A 19,572-nucleotide genomic window follows, 5' to 3' on the forward strand; every position below is an offset into this window, starting at 1 on the left:
GAACTGAATTCTCGTGAATAAAATTTGAATTCTTTACATGACAACTGACCTTTCAATATTTTAATACTGAATTAAATCACTAATCACTAATATACGTGATCAAAGCATATGGTCTTCAAAACGGAAGTTCAAAAATATTCCTAACTCATGAATTTACTAATTTTTCTCCCTCCTAAAGATATCAGCTTTTACTCAAAATCATATACATGTATGTATGTGTGTATACATCTACAATTTACACAATTTTCCTTTAACACATGTATAGTATTTCGATTACTGTATTCTTTCAATTGTACATTTACTTATGAAATAATTCTCACACTATATTGTTACTCAACTTCAACATTATCCCTTATGTCAGACTGTATGTCTGAACAATAATATATACTTTTACCTGAAAGCTTTAAAACAAAATTTAAACTTTAAATTCACATACCAAAACATCTTTAGACAGTAAAAACATAATACTCAAATTAGTTTTGAAATCTTACTTGGTGCATATGGGTCATGGCGTGGTTTGCAATTTTGGAAACTGTTTTGTCTCTTTTCCTTTGAACTTAGTTTACAGACACTTTTGAAAGGGTTAGAGAAACACTTCTTCACAGCTTGAGAAGAAGGTAAGGCAGCAGAACTTCCTCCTCCAAGCTGGAAACATCTGCCACTGTTGAAATCATCTGGAGAGATTATACCCATGACTTCTATTTCTTTTCCACCAATCATCATTGTTTGGCCCTCTTCAATCTTTTCAAGCTCTTTGAATTTATATCCAATGCCTTTAAATTGAGAAGAAAAAAATTAATTTAATTTATTGACACTCTAAAATGACTTAATTAGTGTAACCAGAGTCTTCTTCCTGTAACTGTACAGAATAAAAACTACTTGGAATTCAAATAGCCTCATATAACCATTAGCCAGAATAAAAAAATATAATTTATCATTTTAGTAAAAACACACACACATACATGCAAAAATAAGAAGGCATAAATAATTATATAGTTATAAAAATTAGGCAAGTTTTAGAGAGGCAAGGCTTTTCTTAATTACTGAAAATACAGCCTATTGTATTCAGTTTTGCCATCTGCTGTCTGTAGAAAATCAAGCCAAGAAAAGAGTTTGATATACTATATGGACCCTCCTTTCTTGTGAACAAACAAGAGAAATACCAGGGCAGCTCTATTTCCACTTAGAAACAGCTGGAAATGTGCAGAACTAGCAATAAAAATAATTTCTACCACAACTAGTACTGTATTGTTCCACCTGAGATAGCACAGTAAAAATACATTTGTCATAGAGGCCACTGACAGTCCAAGTTCTACCTCCTGAATAAAAAGTGGGATATTTTATAATATCAAACTTGTTTGAGTTATTATTAATTCAACAGACATTTATTAAGTGCTGCCATGTGTAAGGTGCTGATGCAATATAAATATGAGTAAGTTAGTCAGAGTCTGTTTAAAATGAACTCATTAACCAGATAGAGTGAGGGAATTTTAGACTCCTATGTTTGTCTACATTAAATGCATGGTTTTTGTGCCACTAGGAGGGGCAAAAACTGTGTACAACAAAAACTTTTTAAAGTCTCTAAAAACAAAAAATAAAAGATCATCACATTTTAGAAAACATGACATGACCCTTTTAAACTAGCTGGAAATTGCTACAATTCCCTATTAAGATTGGGCTAATAGTTACAATCCATGCCAATTGGTAACTACATAATATACATTCTTCAATTATTTATGATAGAGGTCTGATATAGGAAGAAGTTATTTGGCTGGAGTTCCTCAATGCTAAAGACCCATCCCTCCATTTCCCAAACTATCTCAATTCAACAACAGTCTTGATCTCTCCACACTAAGGAAGAGAACAGTTTTATCTTCATATAGAATCCAACACTACTAATCCAATTCCTATTAATCACATGAAAATGGGAGATAAGAATAAACATAATTTTGAGGCATCTTCAAAAGTCTCTAATTCCAAGATCTCTCATTTCACTTTGATCCATAGTGATGACTGTCTCAAACATCTCTAAGTCTCCAGAAGACTTTCTTTAAACTCTTGAACTCTGTTTCCCACACTTGTTCTTTTCTGGGTATTGTGTAATGACAGTCAATTGAATCTGACTACATTATCACAAGCTATTAGCAATTTCAGCATTACAGCCTTCAGTTTTCTTAGAGTGTTTGTTCCTACATTAACAATATTTAAATGCTGTATATCCAATTTATTTAAAAGAAAAACCGCTTGCATTATAGGCAATAACTTGCAAGATTAACTCCAGGTTGATATATTTATTAATGTTATAATTAAGCAACCAAGTCTTATGTTTGGATGTTTTCACTTTGAAAGCCAATTAAAACCTCCATTAATGTTTAAACCAGTGGATTCAACTCCTGCTGGATATGAGAATCATCTGGAAACCTAAAATATATGGATGTCCAGCCCCTCTTCCCACCAACCAGACCAAATAATCAGAGCCTCAGAGGTCAAGGCCTAAGCACTGGCATTTTTTAAAATCACCGTAGGTGATTGTATTTGGGTAGTCAGAGCAAAAACCCACTGTTTATAACCTAATTTGCATTTATCACTACTTGCAACTGAAAGATCATTTTATTACAAACTATACATACTCAAAACCATATATACTATACCTTATGGGTAACAGATGTTCCAGGGTAGTTTTGATAATTTTTACCTCTCTAGGTGGCTTTAGAATATAATTTCACTAAATAGGTATAAACAAGTTCTCCAAAAATTTTGCCTCAATCTACCCTAACCAACAACATGGAATGTGTACTGTAATTTTTCTTTTTAAATTTCTCTAAACACTAAGCATAATAGTGAATATATAGCATTTGTTCAATATTTTTATAATAAAAAATTCTATTGCAGATAATTCCATTCAGCCTCAACTCTTGCCTCTTTGTCACTGCCCTTCATATACTACATTCCTGAAACACTGAAGTAGTTTTGCCTTTGAACCTGTACATATGCCTTGCCCCTTTCTCATCCCCTACAAAATTATCCATCCTTCAAATATTACCTTAAACAATAACTCCTATGAAGCTTTCCGTTAGCCTCGAAGGTCAACTTAAATGGTCCTTCTATATATGCTCGTGTTGTGCTTAGCAAAAATTCTCATTGAAACAATTACCTTAGTGTTTCCTGATTATCAACTACATTGCCCTGTCCCCACTAAACTATAAGCTATATCCATCTTTGAATGCTTACTCCTAGCATAGTGCTTAGCACATAACAGTTACTGAAAGCTATAAACTATGGTGTTTTCAAATGAATGAGTGAACTTGTAGAACAGATTTTATAATTATGGGCCACACTCAGAACTGAACAGTAAGAGACAATGCAAAAAAACCATAATGGTTTTAGGTACTCTGAATTTGTGGGCTAACTTGTACAAATCATGCTGGCAACATTTTATAACAGAAATAATGGTAACCTCCAATTTGGATGTATTAATCTAGGTCATGTCTAGTCATTATCTCCGTGCTATCTTCAAATTTTTTTTTAGGTATCATTGATGTTAAATACCATTCCACTCCTAATACCAAAATCTTTTTAACTTTTAATCACTCAGCATTCTGGAAAAAAAAAAAAAAAAAAGATGTAAAACACACCAAGACAAACTGCTTAATCTCACAAAAATGCCAATGTAACTGTATATACCTGGCTGGCCATTTTATTTTTGGAGAAAATGAAACCATGGGATGAGATTCATCTCACTGAGTATACATAAGACTGTCAGACTCACGATTAAGAGATAATTTTATGTTTATGAGATAATTTAGATATGAAAGTCAACTAAGGAACAACTTTATAAAACCCAATTACATTTCAATTTTGTAGCCAGAGATATATATTAATTTTAGACCAAATCATAAACATCAGGTAATATCACAATACCTCTTCCAATGTCTTTGCCTTCCAAATCCTTTAATGTAAATGACTTTCCTTTTACAATAAGAACAGCATCACCTTCCCACTTTTTGTGTTTTTTCTTTGAAGGCTTACACCAAACAACACTGAAATATTTAACTAGGCTATCAGGTTCCTCTTCTTGTCCCTTAGACACTGTTATTTCTTTAGGGGCTAAATGAACTAGAATAAAAAATAAAATAAAAACCACATTATTAAAGATGACTTTAATATTTAAATAGTAAGATCATTCAACAAATAAAAGCACAGGTAAATTAGATTATATTAAGTATTGTTTCATACACATTAGCATTTTATAAACTGGGAAATTGCAAATGTCATGGGCTAACATTACCATGAGTACGATGAATGCAAATTTCTTATCATCATACAAACTATGTTGAAGTAAAATAACATAAAAATCACTGGCAACATTTTAAACTCTACTAATTAAAGATAAAATTTCAGCATCCATGGAAAAAGATCTATAATCACATTTTGAATAAATAACTGATTTAATTAACAGTGACATGACGAAATCAAGGAAAAGTAATATAAGATCACAGAGTTCTCTCAGAGAAAAACCTAACAGTAAAGTAGCAATCAGACTAAATTTCATTAAAATTCTCTTGTCTCCTAGTTAGGGAGCAATCAGGTTGGACCACTGATTCTGAGAATTCAGTAGTATATAATCAGGAAATCAAAAGTTTCTTACAAAAGTCTATACTTCTCTTGAAAACATTTCCAATATCACCTTACAAAAACACATCCAAACAATCTAACACAGAAAATTCTCCAGCAATGGGGAAACTAATTTATGGTGATAGAAACCAGAAAGTGGTTGCTGCCTCTACAGTTGGGAAATTGACTGGAAAGAGGCAGGAGAGAAGAACTTGCTCTATTGTCATACTGAGTGAAGTCAGTCAGATAGAGAAAGACAAATATCATATGATATCACTTATATGTGGAATCCAAAAAAGGGGTACAAATGAACTTATCTACAAAACAGAAATAGAGTTACAGATGTAGAAAACAAACTTACCCTTACCAGGGGTAAGGCGGGGGTGGGGGAGAGGGGAGGGATAAATTGGGAGATTGGATTGACACATACACACTACTATATATAAGACAGATAACTAATAAGCACTTACTGTATAGCACAGGGAACTCTACTCAGTACTCTGTAATGGCCTATATGGGAAAAGAATCTAAAAAAGAGTGGATATATGTATATGTATAACTGATTCACTTTGCTGTACACCTGAAACTAACACAACATTGTAAATCAACTATACTCCAATACAAATTTTTAAAAAATAAATAAAAGAACTTGTTCTGAGTGACAGGTACATGCATATATACATTTAGCAAAAATCATCACTGATATTTAAGAGCTATATATTTTATTGCATGTAAATTATAGTTCAACTTAAAAAAGATAAAACATAATAAAATAAGACAAAGAATAACAGCAGTATAGGTTGAAAGGCATGCATATAATATTCTATATAATGGTATCTTTTAGTGTTTTGAAGCAAAAACACTAAAAGTTATCTATTAATTCAAAGTACACTTGACACTAAAGACAAAATCTCCCCTTATTTCTGTCTTATTTTCTCTTTTCCCCTTGGCCGTTACAGTTAAAACATGAGCACTTCCATGAGGAATACAGACCACCCTCATACTGAGAGCCCTAGCTCTTACTTCTCACCTAACTTGTACACTATATTTTCAATGGCTAGATAAAAGTTATTCCGGCTGAAGAGAGGAAAATCTCATTCCCCCATTACTGAAGAGCTATTCACTATGTCTTTTACCAAATACACACTTGACCCCGGGAAGCTATCAAAACAATAGAATTTACAAAACAAAAACCAAATGATTACTTTATCTTTTAAAATACACCACCTACTTAATGGGACTTCCCTGGTGGCACAGTGGTTAAAAACTCCACCTGCCAATGCAGGGGGCATGGATTTGATCCCTGGTCCAGGAAGATCTCACATGCCACGGAGTAACTAAGCCAGTGTGCCACAACTACTGAGCCTGCACTCTAGAGCCCACGAGCCACAACTACTGAGCCCGCGTGCCACAACTACTGAAGCTCACGTGCCTAGAGCCAATGCTCTGCAACAAGAGAAGCCACCACAATGAGAAGCCCACGCACCACAACAAAGAGTAGCCCCCACTCGCCACAACTAGAGAAAGCCTGTACACAGCAACGAAGACTCAATGCAGCCAAAAATAAAGAAAGAAATAATGTAAAAAATAAATAAAAATAAATTTAAAAACTACACCATCTACTTAAACAGGAAAAGAAAAAGAAAAAACCCTGAGATTAGGAATAAAAAAAAAGAATGCCCATTTTCACCAATTCTAATCAATGTTGTCCTGGAAAGTCCTAGCCAATGCAATAAGGCAATAAAAACAAAAAGCATAAAGATCAGAAAGGAAGAAGTAAAACTGTACCTATATGCAGATGATAAAATTGTTTACATAGAAATCCACAGGGAACCTAAAAACAAATGACTTAGAACTAATGAAACAAATTTTGCAGAGTCACAGGATGCCAGGTTCATATGTAAAAATAAATTGTTTTCATAATAGACTAGCAAGAAATAATTGGAAAATAAAATTTTTTAAACTACGTTCACAGTAGCACCCAAAAAAAAAAAAAATTCATGAAATACTTGGGAAAATATGTAACAAACGGCACCTAAGACCTCTATACTGAAAATTAAAGATGTGCTAAAGAAATTAACAAAGTTCTAAATAAACAAAGCCTCTATTTCATGGACTGGAAATTTCAATTTTAAGACAGCAATTCTCTCCAAAATGATTTCTATATACAACACAATGCCAATCAAATCCCAGGATGCTTTTGGTAGAAATTAACAAGTTGATTCTAAAATTTATAAGAAAACACAAAGAACCTGAAATAATCAAACGAATTTTTTGAAAGAACAAAGTTAAAGGACTTATCCCATCTAATTTCAAGGTTTACTGTCACGTAACAAGAATGAAGATACTTTGGTACTGGGGAAAAAAAAAAAGACAGATCAATGCAACAAAATAGTGGCCTCGTGGATGACCAACTGATTTTCAACAAAGCTGGCAAACAAATTCAATGGGAAAAGTCTTTTCAAACAAATGTTATTGAATCAACTGGATATCCACATGGAAAAGATGAACATCAACCATTAACTCACCCTGTACACAAAATTTAACACAAAATGGATCACAGACCTAAATGTAAAATTTAAAACTACAAATTTGTATAAGAAAATGTAGGAGAAGATACTCATAATCTTGAAGTAGGCAAAGGTTTCTTAGAATACAACTGCACAAAACATAAAAAATAAAAAGTATATGTTGAATTTTATCAGAATTTAAAAATTTTGCTTTTTAAAAGATGCTATTAGGAAGACAAAAAAAGGTAAGCCACAGGAGGATAAAAATAATCACAATACATACATAAGACACAGGACTCGTCACTAAACTAGATAAAGAATTCTTATGGCTCAAAAATAAGGCAAACAAATCAATAGAAAATGGACAAAAAACATGAACAGCTAATTCAGAAAAGAATATATACAAATAGTCAATAAGTACATAAAAAGATGTTTAGGGACTTCCCTAGTGGTCCAGTGGTAAAGAATCCACCTTACAATGCAAGGGACGCACGTTCAATCCCTGTTCAGGGAACTAAGATCTCACATGCCACAGGGCAACTAAGCCCACGTGCCACAACTACTGAGCTCGTACACCTCAACTAGAGGCGGCATGCCACAAACTACAAAGCCCACATGCTCTGGCACCCACGCGCCACAATTACAGAGCCCACCTGCCCTGGAGCCTATGCATCACAACTAGAGAAGAGAAAAATCCGCACACCACAACTAGAGAGAGGCCCACACACTGCAACTAAGACCCGACACAGCCAAAAAATAAATTAATAAATAATAAATAAATATTTTTAAAAAAAGATGTTTAACATCATTAGTCATCCGGGAAATACAAATTAAAAACACAAGATATGGACATCCCTGGTGGCACAGTGGTTAAGAATCCTCCTTCCAGTGCAGGGGACATGGGTTCGAGCCCTGGTCCGGGAAGATCTCACATGCCGTGGAGCAACTAAGCCTGTGCACCACAACTACTGAACCTGTGCTCTGGAGCCCACACGCCACAACTACTGAGCCTGCGTGCCACAACTACTGAAGCCCACACGCCTAGAGCCTGTGCTCCGCAACAAGAGAAGCCACCGCAATGAGAAGCACGCGCACCACAACAAAGAGGAGCCCTCGCTCACCGCAACTACAGAAAGCCTGCGTGCAGCAAAGAAGACCCAATGCAGCCAAAAATAAATAAATAAATAAATTTACAAGATACACTTCACATCCACTAGGATGATAAGTATCAAAAAGATAATAAAAAGTGTGGTGCAGACGTGGAGAAATTGGAATCTTCACACACTGCTGGTGGAATGTAAAATAGTACAGCCACTTTAGAAAACAGATTTGCAATTCTTCAAAAGATTAGAGTTACCATATGACCCAGCAATTCCACTCCTAGGTATATGCTCAAGAGACAGAAAAACACATCCACACAAAAAACTTGTACATGAATGTTTATAGCAGGACTATTCATAATAGCCCAAAGGTAGAAACATCCCAAATATCCATTCAACTGACAAATGAATAAACAAATTGTGGTACATCACTACAATGTAATGTTATTCAGCCATTAAAAGGATTAAAATACCGATACATGCTACACATGTATAAACCTTGAAAACATTATGCTAAGTGAGAGAAGCCAGTCACCAAAGGACTACACATTATATGATGCCATTTATATGAAATGTCCAGAACAGGGAAATCTATAGAGACAGAAAGTAGTTTAGTGGTTACTTAGGGCTGGGAGGTGAGGGTGAGTTGGGGCGGGGGTGCGGGGCGGGGGGACATGGTGGGGTGGGTTGAAAGCTAAAGAGTACAGGATTTCTTTTTTTTTTTAATAAATTTATTTATTTGTTTGTTTATTTATGGCTGTGTTGGGTCTTGTTGTTGTGTGCAGGCTTTTTCTAGTTGCGGCGAGTGGGGGCTACTCTTCGTTATGGTGCGCAGGCTTCTCATTGCAGTGGCTTCTCTTGTTGCGGAGCACGGGCTCTAGGCGCAAGGTCTTCAGTAGTTGTGGCTCGTGGGCTCAGCAGTTGTGGCTCACGGGCTCTAAAGTGCAGGCTCAGTAGTTGTGGCACACGGGCTTAGCTGCTCCGCGGCACGTGGGATACTCCTGGACCAGGGCTCGAACCCATGTCCCCTGCATTGGCAGGCGGATTCTTAACCACTGCACCACCAGGAAAGTCCCCAGGATTTATTTTTGAAGTGTTGAAAACATCTTACAATGGTGGTGATAGTTGCACGTAACTGTGAATATACTACTAAAAATTATTAATTATATATTTTATATGGGTGAATTATATGGTATGTGAATTATAAATCAATAAAGTTGTTCAAAACATGAGATAACACCACACACTCACTAAATTGACTAAAATTTTTTAAACTGACTATATTAAGTGTTAACAAAGATGTAGAGTCAATTATAACTTAAAAAAAAAAAAGATGTAGAGCACCTAGAAATATCACACACTACTGGAAGGAATGTAAAGTAGTACAATCACTTTGGAAAACAGTTTGGCAGACTCCTAGAAAGTTAAACATACGCCTCCTATAACCAGTCATTCCACTGGAAGGTATTTACCAGAGAGAAAACGTATGACAAAAAAAAAAACACTTGTACAACTTCAAGCCAGGTAAACCAATCTCCTGAAAGCCTGAAAAACCACTGTCACTACTAGAATTCAGATAATGCATATGTTCATCATTGGTATTCATGGATTTAGAAAGTGAATCTTGACTATCTCCAAACAATAAATTATCCTCAGAACCATCAAAGTTTTTTCTGAGAAAACGATTGATATACAGCTGAGACAGCTGTGTTCAGAATTGTTTGGCCCAGTGACCTCTTATCAGCCCCAGAAAGGATTCTGGCTGCTGTAATCCTGAACGGAACAGTCAAGCAGGCAAAGGACTTAAGTGCAGTGGCTCCAGTTTCCGGCTTTCCTCTCATAATGAGGGTGTTTGAACAAAGGGTAATTTTATATACTTCTTTGGGGGAAAACATGTTTCTAATATACCAGGAATTATGATGTAGAGTTTTTTAGCCTCCTCTTTTGATATATTATTGTGAATACATTTCCCATATCATTAAATTAAAAAGTAAAATGGGGCTTCCCTGGTGGCACAGTGGTTGAGAATCTGCCTGCCAATGCAGGAGACGCGGGTTCGAGCCCTGGTCCGGGAAGATCCCACATGCCACGGAGCAAATGGGCCCGTGAGCCACAATTACTGAGCCTGCGCGTCTGGAGCCTGTGCTCTGCAACAAGAGAGGCCGCAATAGTGAGAGGTCCGCGCACCGCGATGAAGAGTGGCCCCCGCTTGCCACAACTAGAGAAAGCCCTCGCACAGAAACGAAGATCCAACACAGCCATAAATAAATAAATAAAGCACACCTAGTATAGTGTAATTTAAAAAAAAAAAAAGTAAAATGGTGTTTAATATCTGCATAATGACATTACCAATGATATTCCCACCAACCGAGAGGATCCACTTCACTACTATATATCAGCATAATATATTACCTTACCAATTTTTCTCTAACTGTATTTATTTTTTGTTACAATTATCATACAGTAAAACTGACTTTTTCTCTTGCTGTACAGTTTTACAAATTTTAACACAGGTATAAATTTACTTACACACTACCACAATCAGGATATAGATGTTCTAGCACTCCAAAAGACTCTCTCATGCTATTCCTTTTTAGTCACACCCTAACCCTATTCAGTTACTGATCTGTTTTCTACCAATATAGTTTTGTCTTTTTGAGAATGTCGAATAAATGGAAATCATACAGTATACAACCTTTCAAGCTGGTTTCTCCCACTCAGCATAATGTGTTTGAGATTCATCCCAAGTTGCTGCCTGTATCAAGTTTGTTCCTTATTATTGTATGGAATACTGAAAGACAGTTGAGGTGTTTCTAGCTCTTACCTATCACAAATAAAGCTGCTATGAATATTTATGTACAGATTTTTGTGTAAACATTCATCTTTACCAATTTAATAGACAGAAATGGCATTTACTTAACATTATTATTTGAATTTCATTATTAGTGGTGAGAGTTTTTTATATATATTTACCTCTCCTCTTTGCTTGACTCCTCTAATTTCACATTATAAAGGATGCACCTAAAATAAGTTTCATTTCTTTAAACTGAATTTTCAATCTGATCTGAAAACCCTCAACATTCATTCGTCCAACAACTTAGATTGCCCAAAATGTAGTCTAAACCCAAACTCTTATCTTATTACAAAATTTCAGTGAAGTCTATGAGTAGAAAACAGGCATTAAAGAGAACCTGAATTATAAGAAATTATGTCAAAATTAAAGTAAAATATAAAACACTATTAAATTTTAGTATGTTAAAGGCTAATACTTAAAAAGTGTTGACTGTGCTAGAAGAATCAAGAATCCATCTACATCTTCTTTAATATAAGGAATTCACTATACCTTCTATTGTAATAAAATTTTAAATAACTTGTGAAATTTTAAATAAGTCCATGTCATTTAAACACTCCTCCCTATCCCTCCCCCCTAAAAAAAAAAAACTATTATGTTTTGGCAACATGTAACATTTAACAGATTAAAATGTGCCAGGTGGAAATAAGCCCACTCACTAGAAATTATTAAACATCATTCTGTAACTCAATAAATGATTATGTTTTAGCAACAGGTCCAAAGGTTGATTCTTTTTATTTCTTAATGAGAATTAGTTTCTCATTAAGATAAACTTAATGAGAGAAACAATGAGGAGGGATAATTAGTGCATTATTTTAGGGGTAATAAAGAGCTCTTAGAAAGATCACTCTTGACTTCCCACTTGCTAAACTCCTTTCCCCACAATAAATCACAGAAGGCCACAGCATGGAAAAATAAAGTTAAAGTTATTCTGTGATGCATTATGTTCAGGGATAAACTAGAACACATGCATAAAAAGGGAACTTATACTGCCTGAAAAAGCTGCCTGCCCCCATGTTTCCACTTCAAGCATCCAAACACCCACTTAACTCCTTCCGTTTCTTCAAATTCCCAGTCACTCCTCAACTTCTCCAATCTGGCTTCCAGTCTGATCCTCCCCCAAAGCTGCCTTGTTAAAGACCACTAAGGAGCTCTTTGTCAATAAATCCACAGGTTACTTTTTAGTCCTGACCAAAATTCTCAAAAAGCATTGGACAATGTTGACCACTTCTATCTTGACATATTGAACTCCATTTTTATACCTGCTAACACACTTCAAATTTTCCTCCTCCTTCTTTGGTTGCTGTGTCTTAAACATCTTTGCCAGTTCTTACTCTTTTGTCTAACCTTTGTTTATTGGAGTTCTTCAGACCTGAGTTCTAGGCCCTCCTCCCCTCACTGTGCACCAATTCTCCTTAAATTAGCTCATCTACTCCCATGGCTTCAATACCTTCCCTGTACTAACTTAAATTTTTTTCTCTAGCCCAGATCATGATTCTAGATCTGTAAGTATACCAGTATATCCAGTTGGATCCACATGAATGTCTCATAAACATCTCAAACTCACCAGGTCCACTTCTCTTCTCTCCAAAAACTGCTCCTCCTTCAGTTTTCCCATTTCTCAGTGAAAGTACTACCACCCTTATTCAAGCCAAAAATTGGAAATCATCCACGACATTCTTCATTTTCTCAGTTCCAGAGCCAATCAACCACAAAATCCAGATGATTCTATCCCCTTCATGGTTCACAAAGCTGTGTACTGTTTGCCTTCTGCATTGTCTCTACTCTTTCCAAGTCATCATCTCTGGTCTGGACTACTGTACCATTATTATAAACAGTTCTGTTGAAGTGTTCTCTTGCCACCTCTACTCCCTAAAGCCATTTTCCATATTTACTATATCTATTTTTAAATGTAAATCTGATCATCCATTTGTCTTAAAGGTATTGAAGAAAACACTACTTCCAGCCAAAGGGCCTTCTACCTCTGTTCCTCCAACACACTGATCTAAATTAACTTCTACTCAGTTTTCCATACAGTTTAAATTTCCCTGACTGCCAAACTACATCAAGTTGCATTATTATCTCAGCATTAACTCAGCAATTAATTATGTGACAAATGATTTAATGTAAGCCTTCCCCACTAAACTATAAAGTGTTGAGAGGAAGGTCTCTTTTGATCTTGGTCATCACCATATTCCCATAACAACAGGTAGTTTTCAAAACTGCCATTTTGATTCTAGGTACATTTTTCCTTCATGATTATAAAAATATTAAATTAAAGGAGAATTACCTCATTAGAGTAATGCAAATCAAAACTACAATGAGGTATCACCTCACACCGGTCAGAATGGCCAGCATCAAAAAATCTACAAACAATAAATGCTGGAGAGGGTGTGGAGAAAAGGGAACTCTCTTGCACTGTTGGTGGGAATGTAAATTGATACAGCCACTATGGAGAACAGTATGGAGGTTCCTTAAAAAACTAAAAATAGAACTACCATACGACCCAGCAATCCTGAGAAAACCATAACTCAAAAAGAGTCACGTATCAGAATGTTCATTGCAGCTCTATTTACAATAGCCAGGACATGGAAGCAACCTAAGTGTCCATCGACAGATGAATGGATAAAGAAGATGTGGCACATATATATAATGGAATATTACTCAGCCATAAAAAGAAATGAAATTGAGTTATCTATAGTGAGGTGGATGGACCGAGAGTCTGTCATATAGAGTGAAGTTAAGTCAGAAAGAGAAAAACAAATACTACATGCTAACACATATATATGGAATCTAAAAAAAAAATGGTTCTGATGAACCTAGGGGCAGGACAGGAATAAAGATGCAGACGTAGAAAATGGACTTGAGGACACGGGGAGGGGGAAGGGTAAGCTGGGACGAAGTGAGAGAGTAGCATCGACACACACACTACCAAATGTAAAATAGCTAGCTAGTGGGAAGCAGCTGCATAGCACAGGGAGATCAGCTCAGTGCTTTGTGACCACTAGAGGGGTGAGATATTGAGGGTGGGAGGGAGACGCAAGAGGGAGGGGATATGGGGCTATATGTATATGTATAGCTGATTCACTTTGTTATACAGCAGAAACTAACACAACACTGTAAAGCAATTATACTCCAATAAAGATGTTAAAAAAAAAAAAAAAGAACTACCTTAAAATTAATTTTCATTGAGAAAGTAGCCTTAGAAATTAACTTTGAACCCAGCTGCATCATTGTACATACTGTACATTCAGGATTATTTTCCAAGTAAATGTTATTACAAAAATTTGATTCATCGGTCACTTCTTTATATATAGTATTTTCCTGATTATAACTTTTGCCAACATGAATTTTCTTTTATAACTATAATTTCTACCAAATACAGTTTTGCTAAATCAGATTTTGCCTAAATATTATGAAGATTGTATTACTCCATTAGTTTTTAGTCAAAAAAAAGTTACCAGTTTTTAGGTAAGTTAGTTGTCATGTGTTATTTTTGTTGTTTTACGAACCTTGATTTTTCCAGATAAAGTTTTGAGGGTTTTAGCATTAACGAAAAAGACGGGATGCTTTGATCAGTTTTTTAATTCTAAAAAAATTTGTGATGTGCAATTTTGGACAATTTCAATTAGTTTTCTTTTTACACTATTTCTACCAGTAGCAGTCTCTGTGCACTAAATAAAAGACTGACAATATCCTTCTGCATTTTTCAAATTTGTTCCCGTTTTTTACTTGGTTATCTAAGAGAAAAGTGCAATTCCTCAGGATTGCTGTTAAAGAGGGGATAAAAACTGTGTCTTCATCAAAAATGGCTGGGAAAAACATTCCTAGAGTCAAATATCCTGTTATATTCTCAGGAGCTGACTGTTATGCTGTTATGTCCAAACCTTCCCCCAGAAAAAAAAAAAAAACCTGACTAGAACAAAAGACAGTAGTTAAATTCTAAGAATCCAGAATTTCTTATAATCACTTTGAAATACCATAATATTCTCAGAATTAGATATATCCTTTCTTTTGCAGAACAGAAGAAAGATAAAAGCATGAACTCGGAAGCCAAGACTGGTTGAGTTTGAATCTTGAGTCTGCCCCTTACTAGCTATGTGACCCTGGACAAGTTACTTACCCCTCTGCCAGTTTATGAATTGCCAAATGAATGTAATACTAATACCTACCTCACAGACTTGTTGCAACCATATTTCATCTAATTAGCTAATATATATAAGATGCTTAGAACAGTACTTGCCATGCAGTAAGTTCTCTCTAAATGTTAACTACCGTCATCATCATCTTGCACTAGTCCCTTCCCATTTAGCCCCATTTTAAATGTAGGCTATAGGGCAGGGAAGGGAGAGGGTGAATGACTGCAAAAAAGTAGAATGAAGATAACTGGGAATTAAACATATATGGAACATAAATGCCTTCATCTAGACTACTTGCAATATATAAAATAATGACTAATTTGCTACATCCCAGACTAACCACCACTAACAATTCCACTCTACCTGTAATTTTTGTTTCTGAACTTGGTTCTGATCTATTTCCCCCTTGACCCTGTAATTTACTTCCCAAATAAACACCAAAAACGGTCTTCATAAACAAGAGGCTTGAATGCCTACAGCAAGATTCACAAGGTAAGAAGTGCTTAAAACCATGCTTTGATAAAAGAGGAAGGGGGAGACACTGTCATTTTAATATTAATAGTAGACATTATCATCTTAATGAATGAGTCCTAAGCATAATAACTTTAGGGTTGCATGGTTTAATTATACATTCCATAAACCCAAGCCTTTAATATTCTTTTTTTTTTTTAACAATTCTAAATACACACACTGTTTTCAACAGAGCAAAACAAATTTTAAATGTCTCATATATCATCAAATTCAATAAAAAATGTAAATACTCTTGCAGACTGTATTTTTTGAGTTTCAAAATTACCAAAAGCTACCAGAACTTTTAATATGCATTAACATATAACTGCAATATAAATATAAGATTTGAAACATATAGTTTTTATTACACTAAAGAATATACAAACATTAATATACAAATTACTTCAAACTAGTAATCATCCATAGTTTTCTTTAAAACAGAATGAAGGTCAACTAAGTACAAGTATCATTACGTACAAAATAAACCTAGAAGGTATTTCTTTGCATTAAAGATCATTTTCAGAATGATACTTCATGAGCATGGCAGGGACTATATATACATTTTATCATATTTCTCAGTACTTCATGTCAAAGCATATATGCAATAAGTGGCAATAAGTGCTAAAATAGAAAAAAAATCAGTAAAACTATAATATTCCCAGATATCTAAACTATCTGCCCAGCATTTTAAACTCATTTAAATATCAAAAAAAGTTATTCATCAATTTCGATTCTGACATTCCAGTCAATGAACATGCAAAGCTTTATTTAAAAAAATAGTAATCCATACACTATGGAGGGAAGTGTAAAATGAATGGTACAATCACTTTGAGAAAAGGTCTGGCAGTTTCTTAAACAGTTAAACATATATCTTCCTTAATCCAGCATTAAGTCCATGACACATTTATACAATAATATACATAATAGCCAAAATCCGGAAATAGCCCAGAAGTCCGTCAAAAGATAATGGATAAACAAACTGTGGTATATTTATAAAATGGATACTACTCAGCCACAGAAAACAATGAACTACTGATTAGAAGATGGATGAATATTAAAAACATTAAGACGGGTGAAAAAAACAGAAACAAAGGGTCTGTACTACATGATCTCAATTATATTGTGTCATAGAACAAGCAAAACTTATCTATGTTTTATTAAAAATTAGTGGTTTTTTAAAAACCGTGGTTGCCTGAGGTACCAGGGTATTGGTTAGGAAGGGCAGGAGAGAACTTTCTGGGGTGATAACTTTTTAAATCTTGATGGGGGTTTAAGCTACACAGTGTAGTCATTTGTCAAAACTCATCAAATGGTGCATTTAAGATTTGTGCATTTCACTGTTTGCAAATCTTACCTAAAAAATCATACACACACAAATAAATATTGAACTCCAGTTCATAATACTCATGCTGAAGTGTTTATGGGTAAAGTATTCTAACTAATTCTGCAACTTATTTTAAAATAAGTTTTCTTAAAAAAAAAAAAATTTATGGATGGATAGACAGATAAATATGTGATAAAGCAAATATAGCAAAACATTAATTGTAGAATGTAGGTGGTAGGCATATGAATGTTTACTATAAAATTCTTTCGTTTCTATACATTTGAAGGATTTCTCAATCTTTGTAACAGAGGTGAATTCACACTTATGAAAGATCTACTAACAAAGTGTAAGTCTAATGATACATCCATTTTAGTTTAAATTGTTTGGGCTAACTTGGGTGGTATTTTTATTTTTATTTATTTATTTACTTTGCTTTCTACTATTTACAAAGGAATGGAAAACTAAAAATAAATTATATAAATTCACATTATAGCTGCTACTTTTTTTTTTTTATAGCTGCTACTTTTAATGAAACTTTAAGAAGATACATTAAAAAATACGGAACCAATTTCTCAAAATTATATACAAGATCTAGCATGACTGCTAATGTTTAATTAGGTTGCATATTTTAAGAATTTACTCTTTTGTATTTGTTCAGTATTGCAACCACATTTCATCTATTTTTAACTATTTACAATCAAAGTCACCATCAAATATTTAATTGATTTTGAGAATTTGTGAATCTTAACATTTGAAAAAAATAAATATATTATGAAATTTAGACATGGTACATTTGGCATCTATTATATCACCTAAAGAAAAGTATTTCAATTATGCCGCAACAAAAAAAATTTACCTCTATAGTACTGAATTCTTTGTTTTATGGCACACAAAGAGTACACAAATCAGTACAATGTATTACCATGTATTTAAAAGAACATGTATTAACAACGCATTTAACCACTATCATCTACAGTATATATTAATTACAATTTACCACACTTAATTATTTAAACATATCTATTTAAAACTTGACATTACTCTAAAAGAAGGCACATGGAAAATAATTCATATTTCAAACATTTTCATGTAAGTAAAGAGGCAATAGGGTAGAGTGAATCTTTCAAAAATAAAATAACACCAAGTTGATGTCGCATTATACAAAAAAGGAAAATATTTAATTTGAATATTTTTAGAAATCTGGCATTTGTTAGAAATGAAAGAGCTTCATTAACTTTTTCAGAATGCCATTATAAATCATACCTAGGTTTATAACATAACTTGTAAAAAAACAAACATATCCATTTAAGTTCAAATGGATAAGAAAGGACAAGAAGGTGGCAAGAATAACTAGGCACGATCTAAATTACTAATATATTGGATGAAATAGTATTTCTACAGAACCAAGTCTACATTTTAAAAATAAAAACACTCTTTCCTATGTTTTTCCAGCATTACATTTCATAAGTAAACTCACAGCCCCAAATAGTTCTCTATAGTAGGATGTCTGGTGGCTTCAATTGTATTCCATTGGTACTAACAGAATTTGCCATTATATATTCCCCTTAGTGAAACTTGTCCTCAGCAAAAACTGCTAATGTAAGTTGGTAAGTAGTCAAAAACTCAAAAAAGTCTCAATATAGAAAGAAAAAGAAAAAAGCTTTAGCTCAGAATTTCCCTAAGATACTCTGCAAGATAATAATAAACAGCCTCTAAAAAGAGTTCAGTCATCAAACAAGTCTTCTTTACACAGAAATTCCCATAAACTGTACTATGCTAATTATAATTGCATAGGTGGGGAGATGGAGCAATGAAAATGGAGCAGAACCACATTCACTTTAATTTTTGCAGATTAAAATTAAACAAGATTGACTCAGAAAAACTGCTGCAGTAAACTCACTGCAATGAGTGTAATTCTGTTGTTTAAAAATATGTAAAATAAGGTTTTTATTCTACTCAGTCCCTACATGCTAACAAATTTGTCACATGACATAAGCAACGAAACAACAATCTTGAACACTGCTGGAGAAAAATACGACTGTAGCAGACTGTGTTTACACTACTTTCTGGGTAGCAAAAAAATTTTCAAGGGCAATTTTATATAGTATACATTTTTACCTTCCACACTTATGCTAGAATCTAACCACCAAAAAAGATGTATATTGCACTTTTTTGAACACATAACTTGGCTAAAAACATTTCACAGAATTAATGTTCCACAGAACACACCTGGAAAACTGATTTAGCTGTACAAAGTCAGCATTCAAACTGAACATTCATTAACAATTCTGAGTAGTACCATGCTAAGATTATAACATAAATTACATTTTGTATGGTAATTTGTTTTCAATCATTTCAAGTTAGAGCTTACTACTGTAAAGATTTACTGGAATAATACTGTAAAAACATTACCTCAAATAAGAATTATAAGATTCATTAGACTGAAAGAAAAGTCACAGCACAGATTAAAGAAGATGAAATTGTCAAAAGGATGTATCATACATTCAAGGCATTTTTATAATAA

The 19,572-nt window shown here is 34.1% G+C and overlaps 1 protein-coding gene and 1 long non-coding RNA gene across 9 annotated transcripts in view; one reads left to right on the plus strand and one right to left on the minus strand.

The window, feature by feature from the left end:
* Nucleotides 1–19,572, plus strand: part of LOC309646800 — a 186,897-nt gene that overhangs the window by 81,192 nt on the left and 86,133 nt on the right. The window lies entirely within an intron of this gene.
* RAD54B (RAD54 homolog B) overlaps nt 1–19,572 on the minus strand; it is a 131,915-nt gene that overhangs the window by 63,084 nt on the left and 49,259 nt on the right. For all 8 annotated transcript variants that reach the window (XM_082433412.1, XM_082433409.1, XM_082433408.1 and 5 more), the window contains 2 exons: nt 3,922–4,116; nt 492–773 (listed from right to left, as the gene is read on the minus strand). In XM_082433412.1, coding sequence (XP_082289538.1) covers nt 492–773; nt 3,922–4,116 — 477 coding nt within the window. The remainder of the gene's footprint in view (nt 1–491; nt 774–3,921; nt 4,117–19,572) is intronic.

Source organism: Balaenoptera physalus (genome assembly GCF_965194825.1).
Source record: "Balaenoptera physalus genome assembly, chromosome: 17".
Classification (NCBI taxonomy): domain Eukaryota; kingdom Metazoa; phylum Chordata; class Mammalia; order Artiodactyla; family Balaenopteridae; genus Balaenoptera; species Balaenoptera physalus.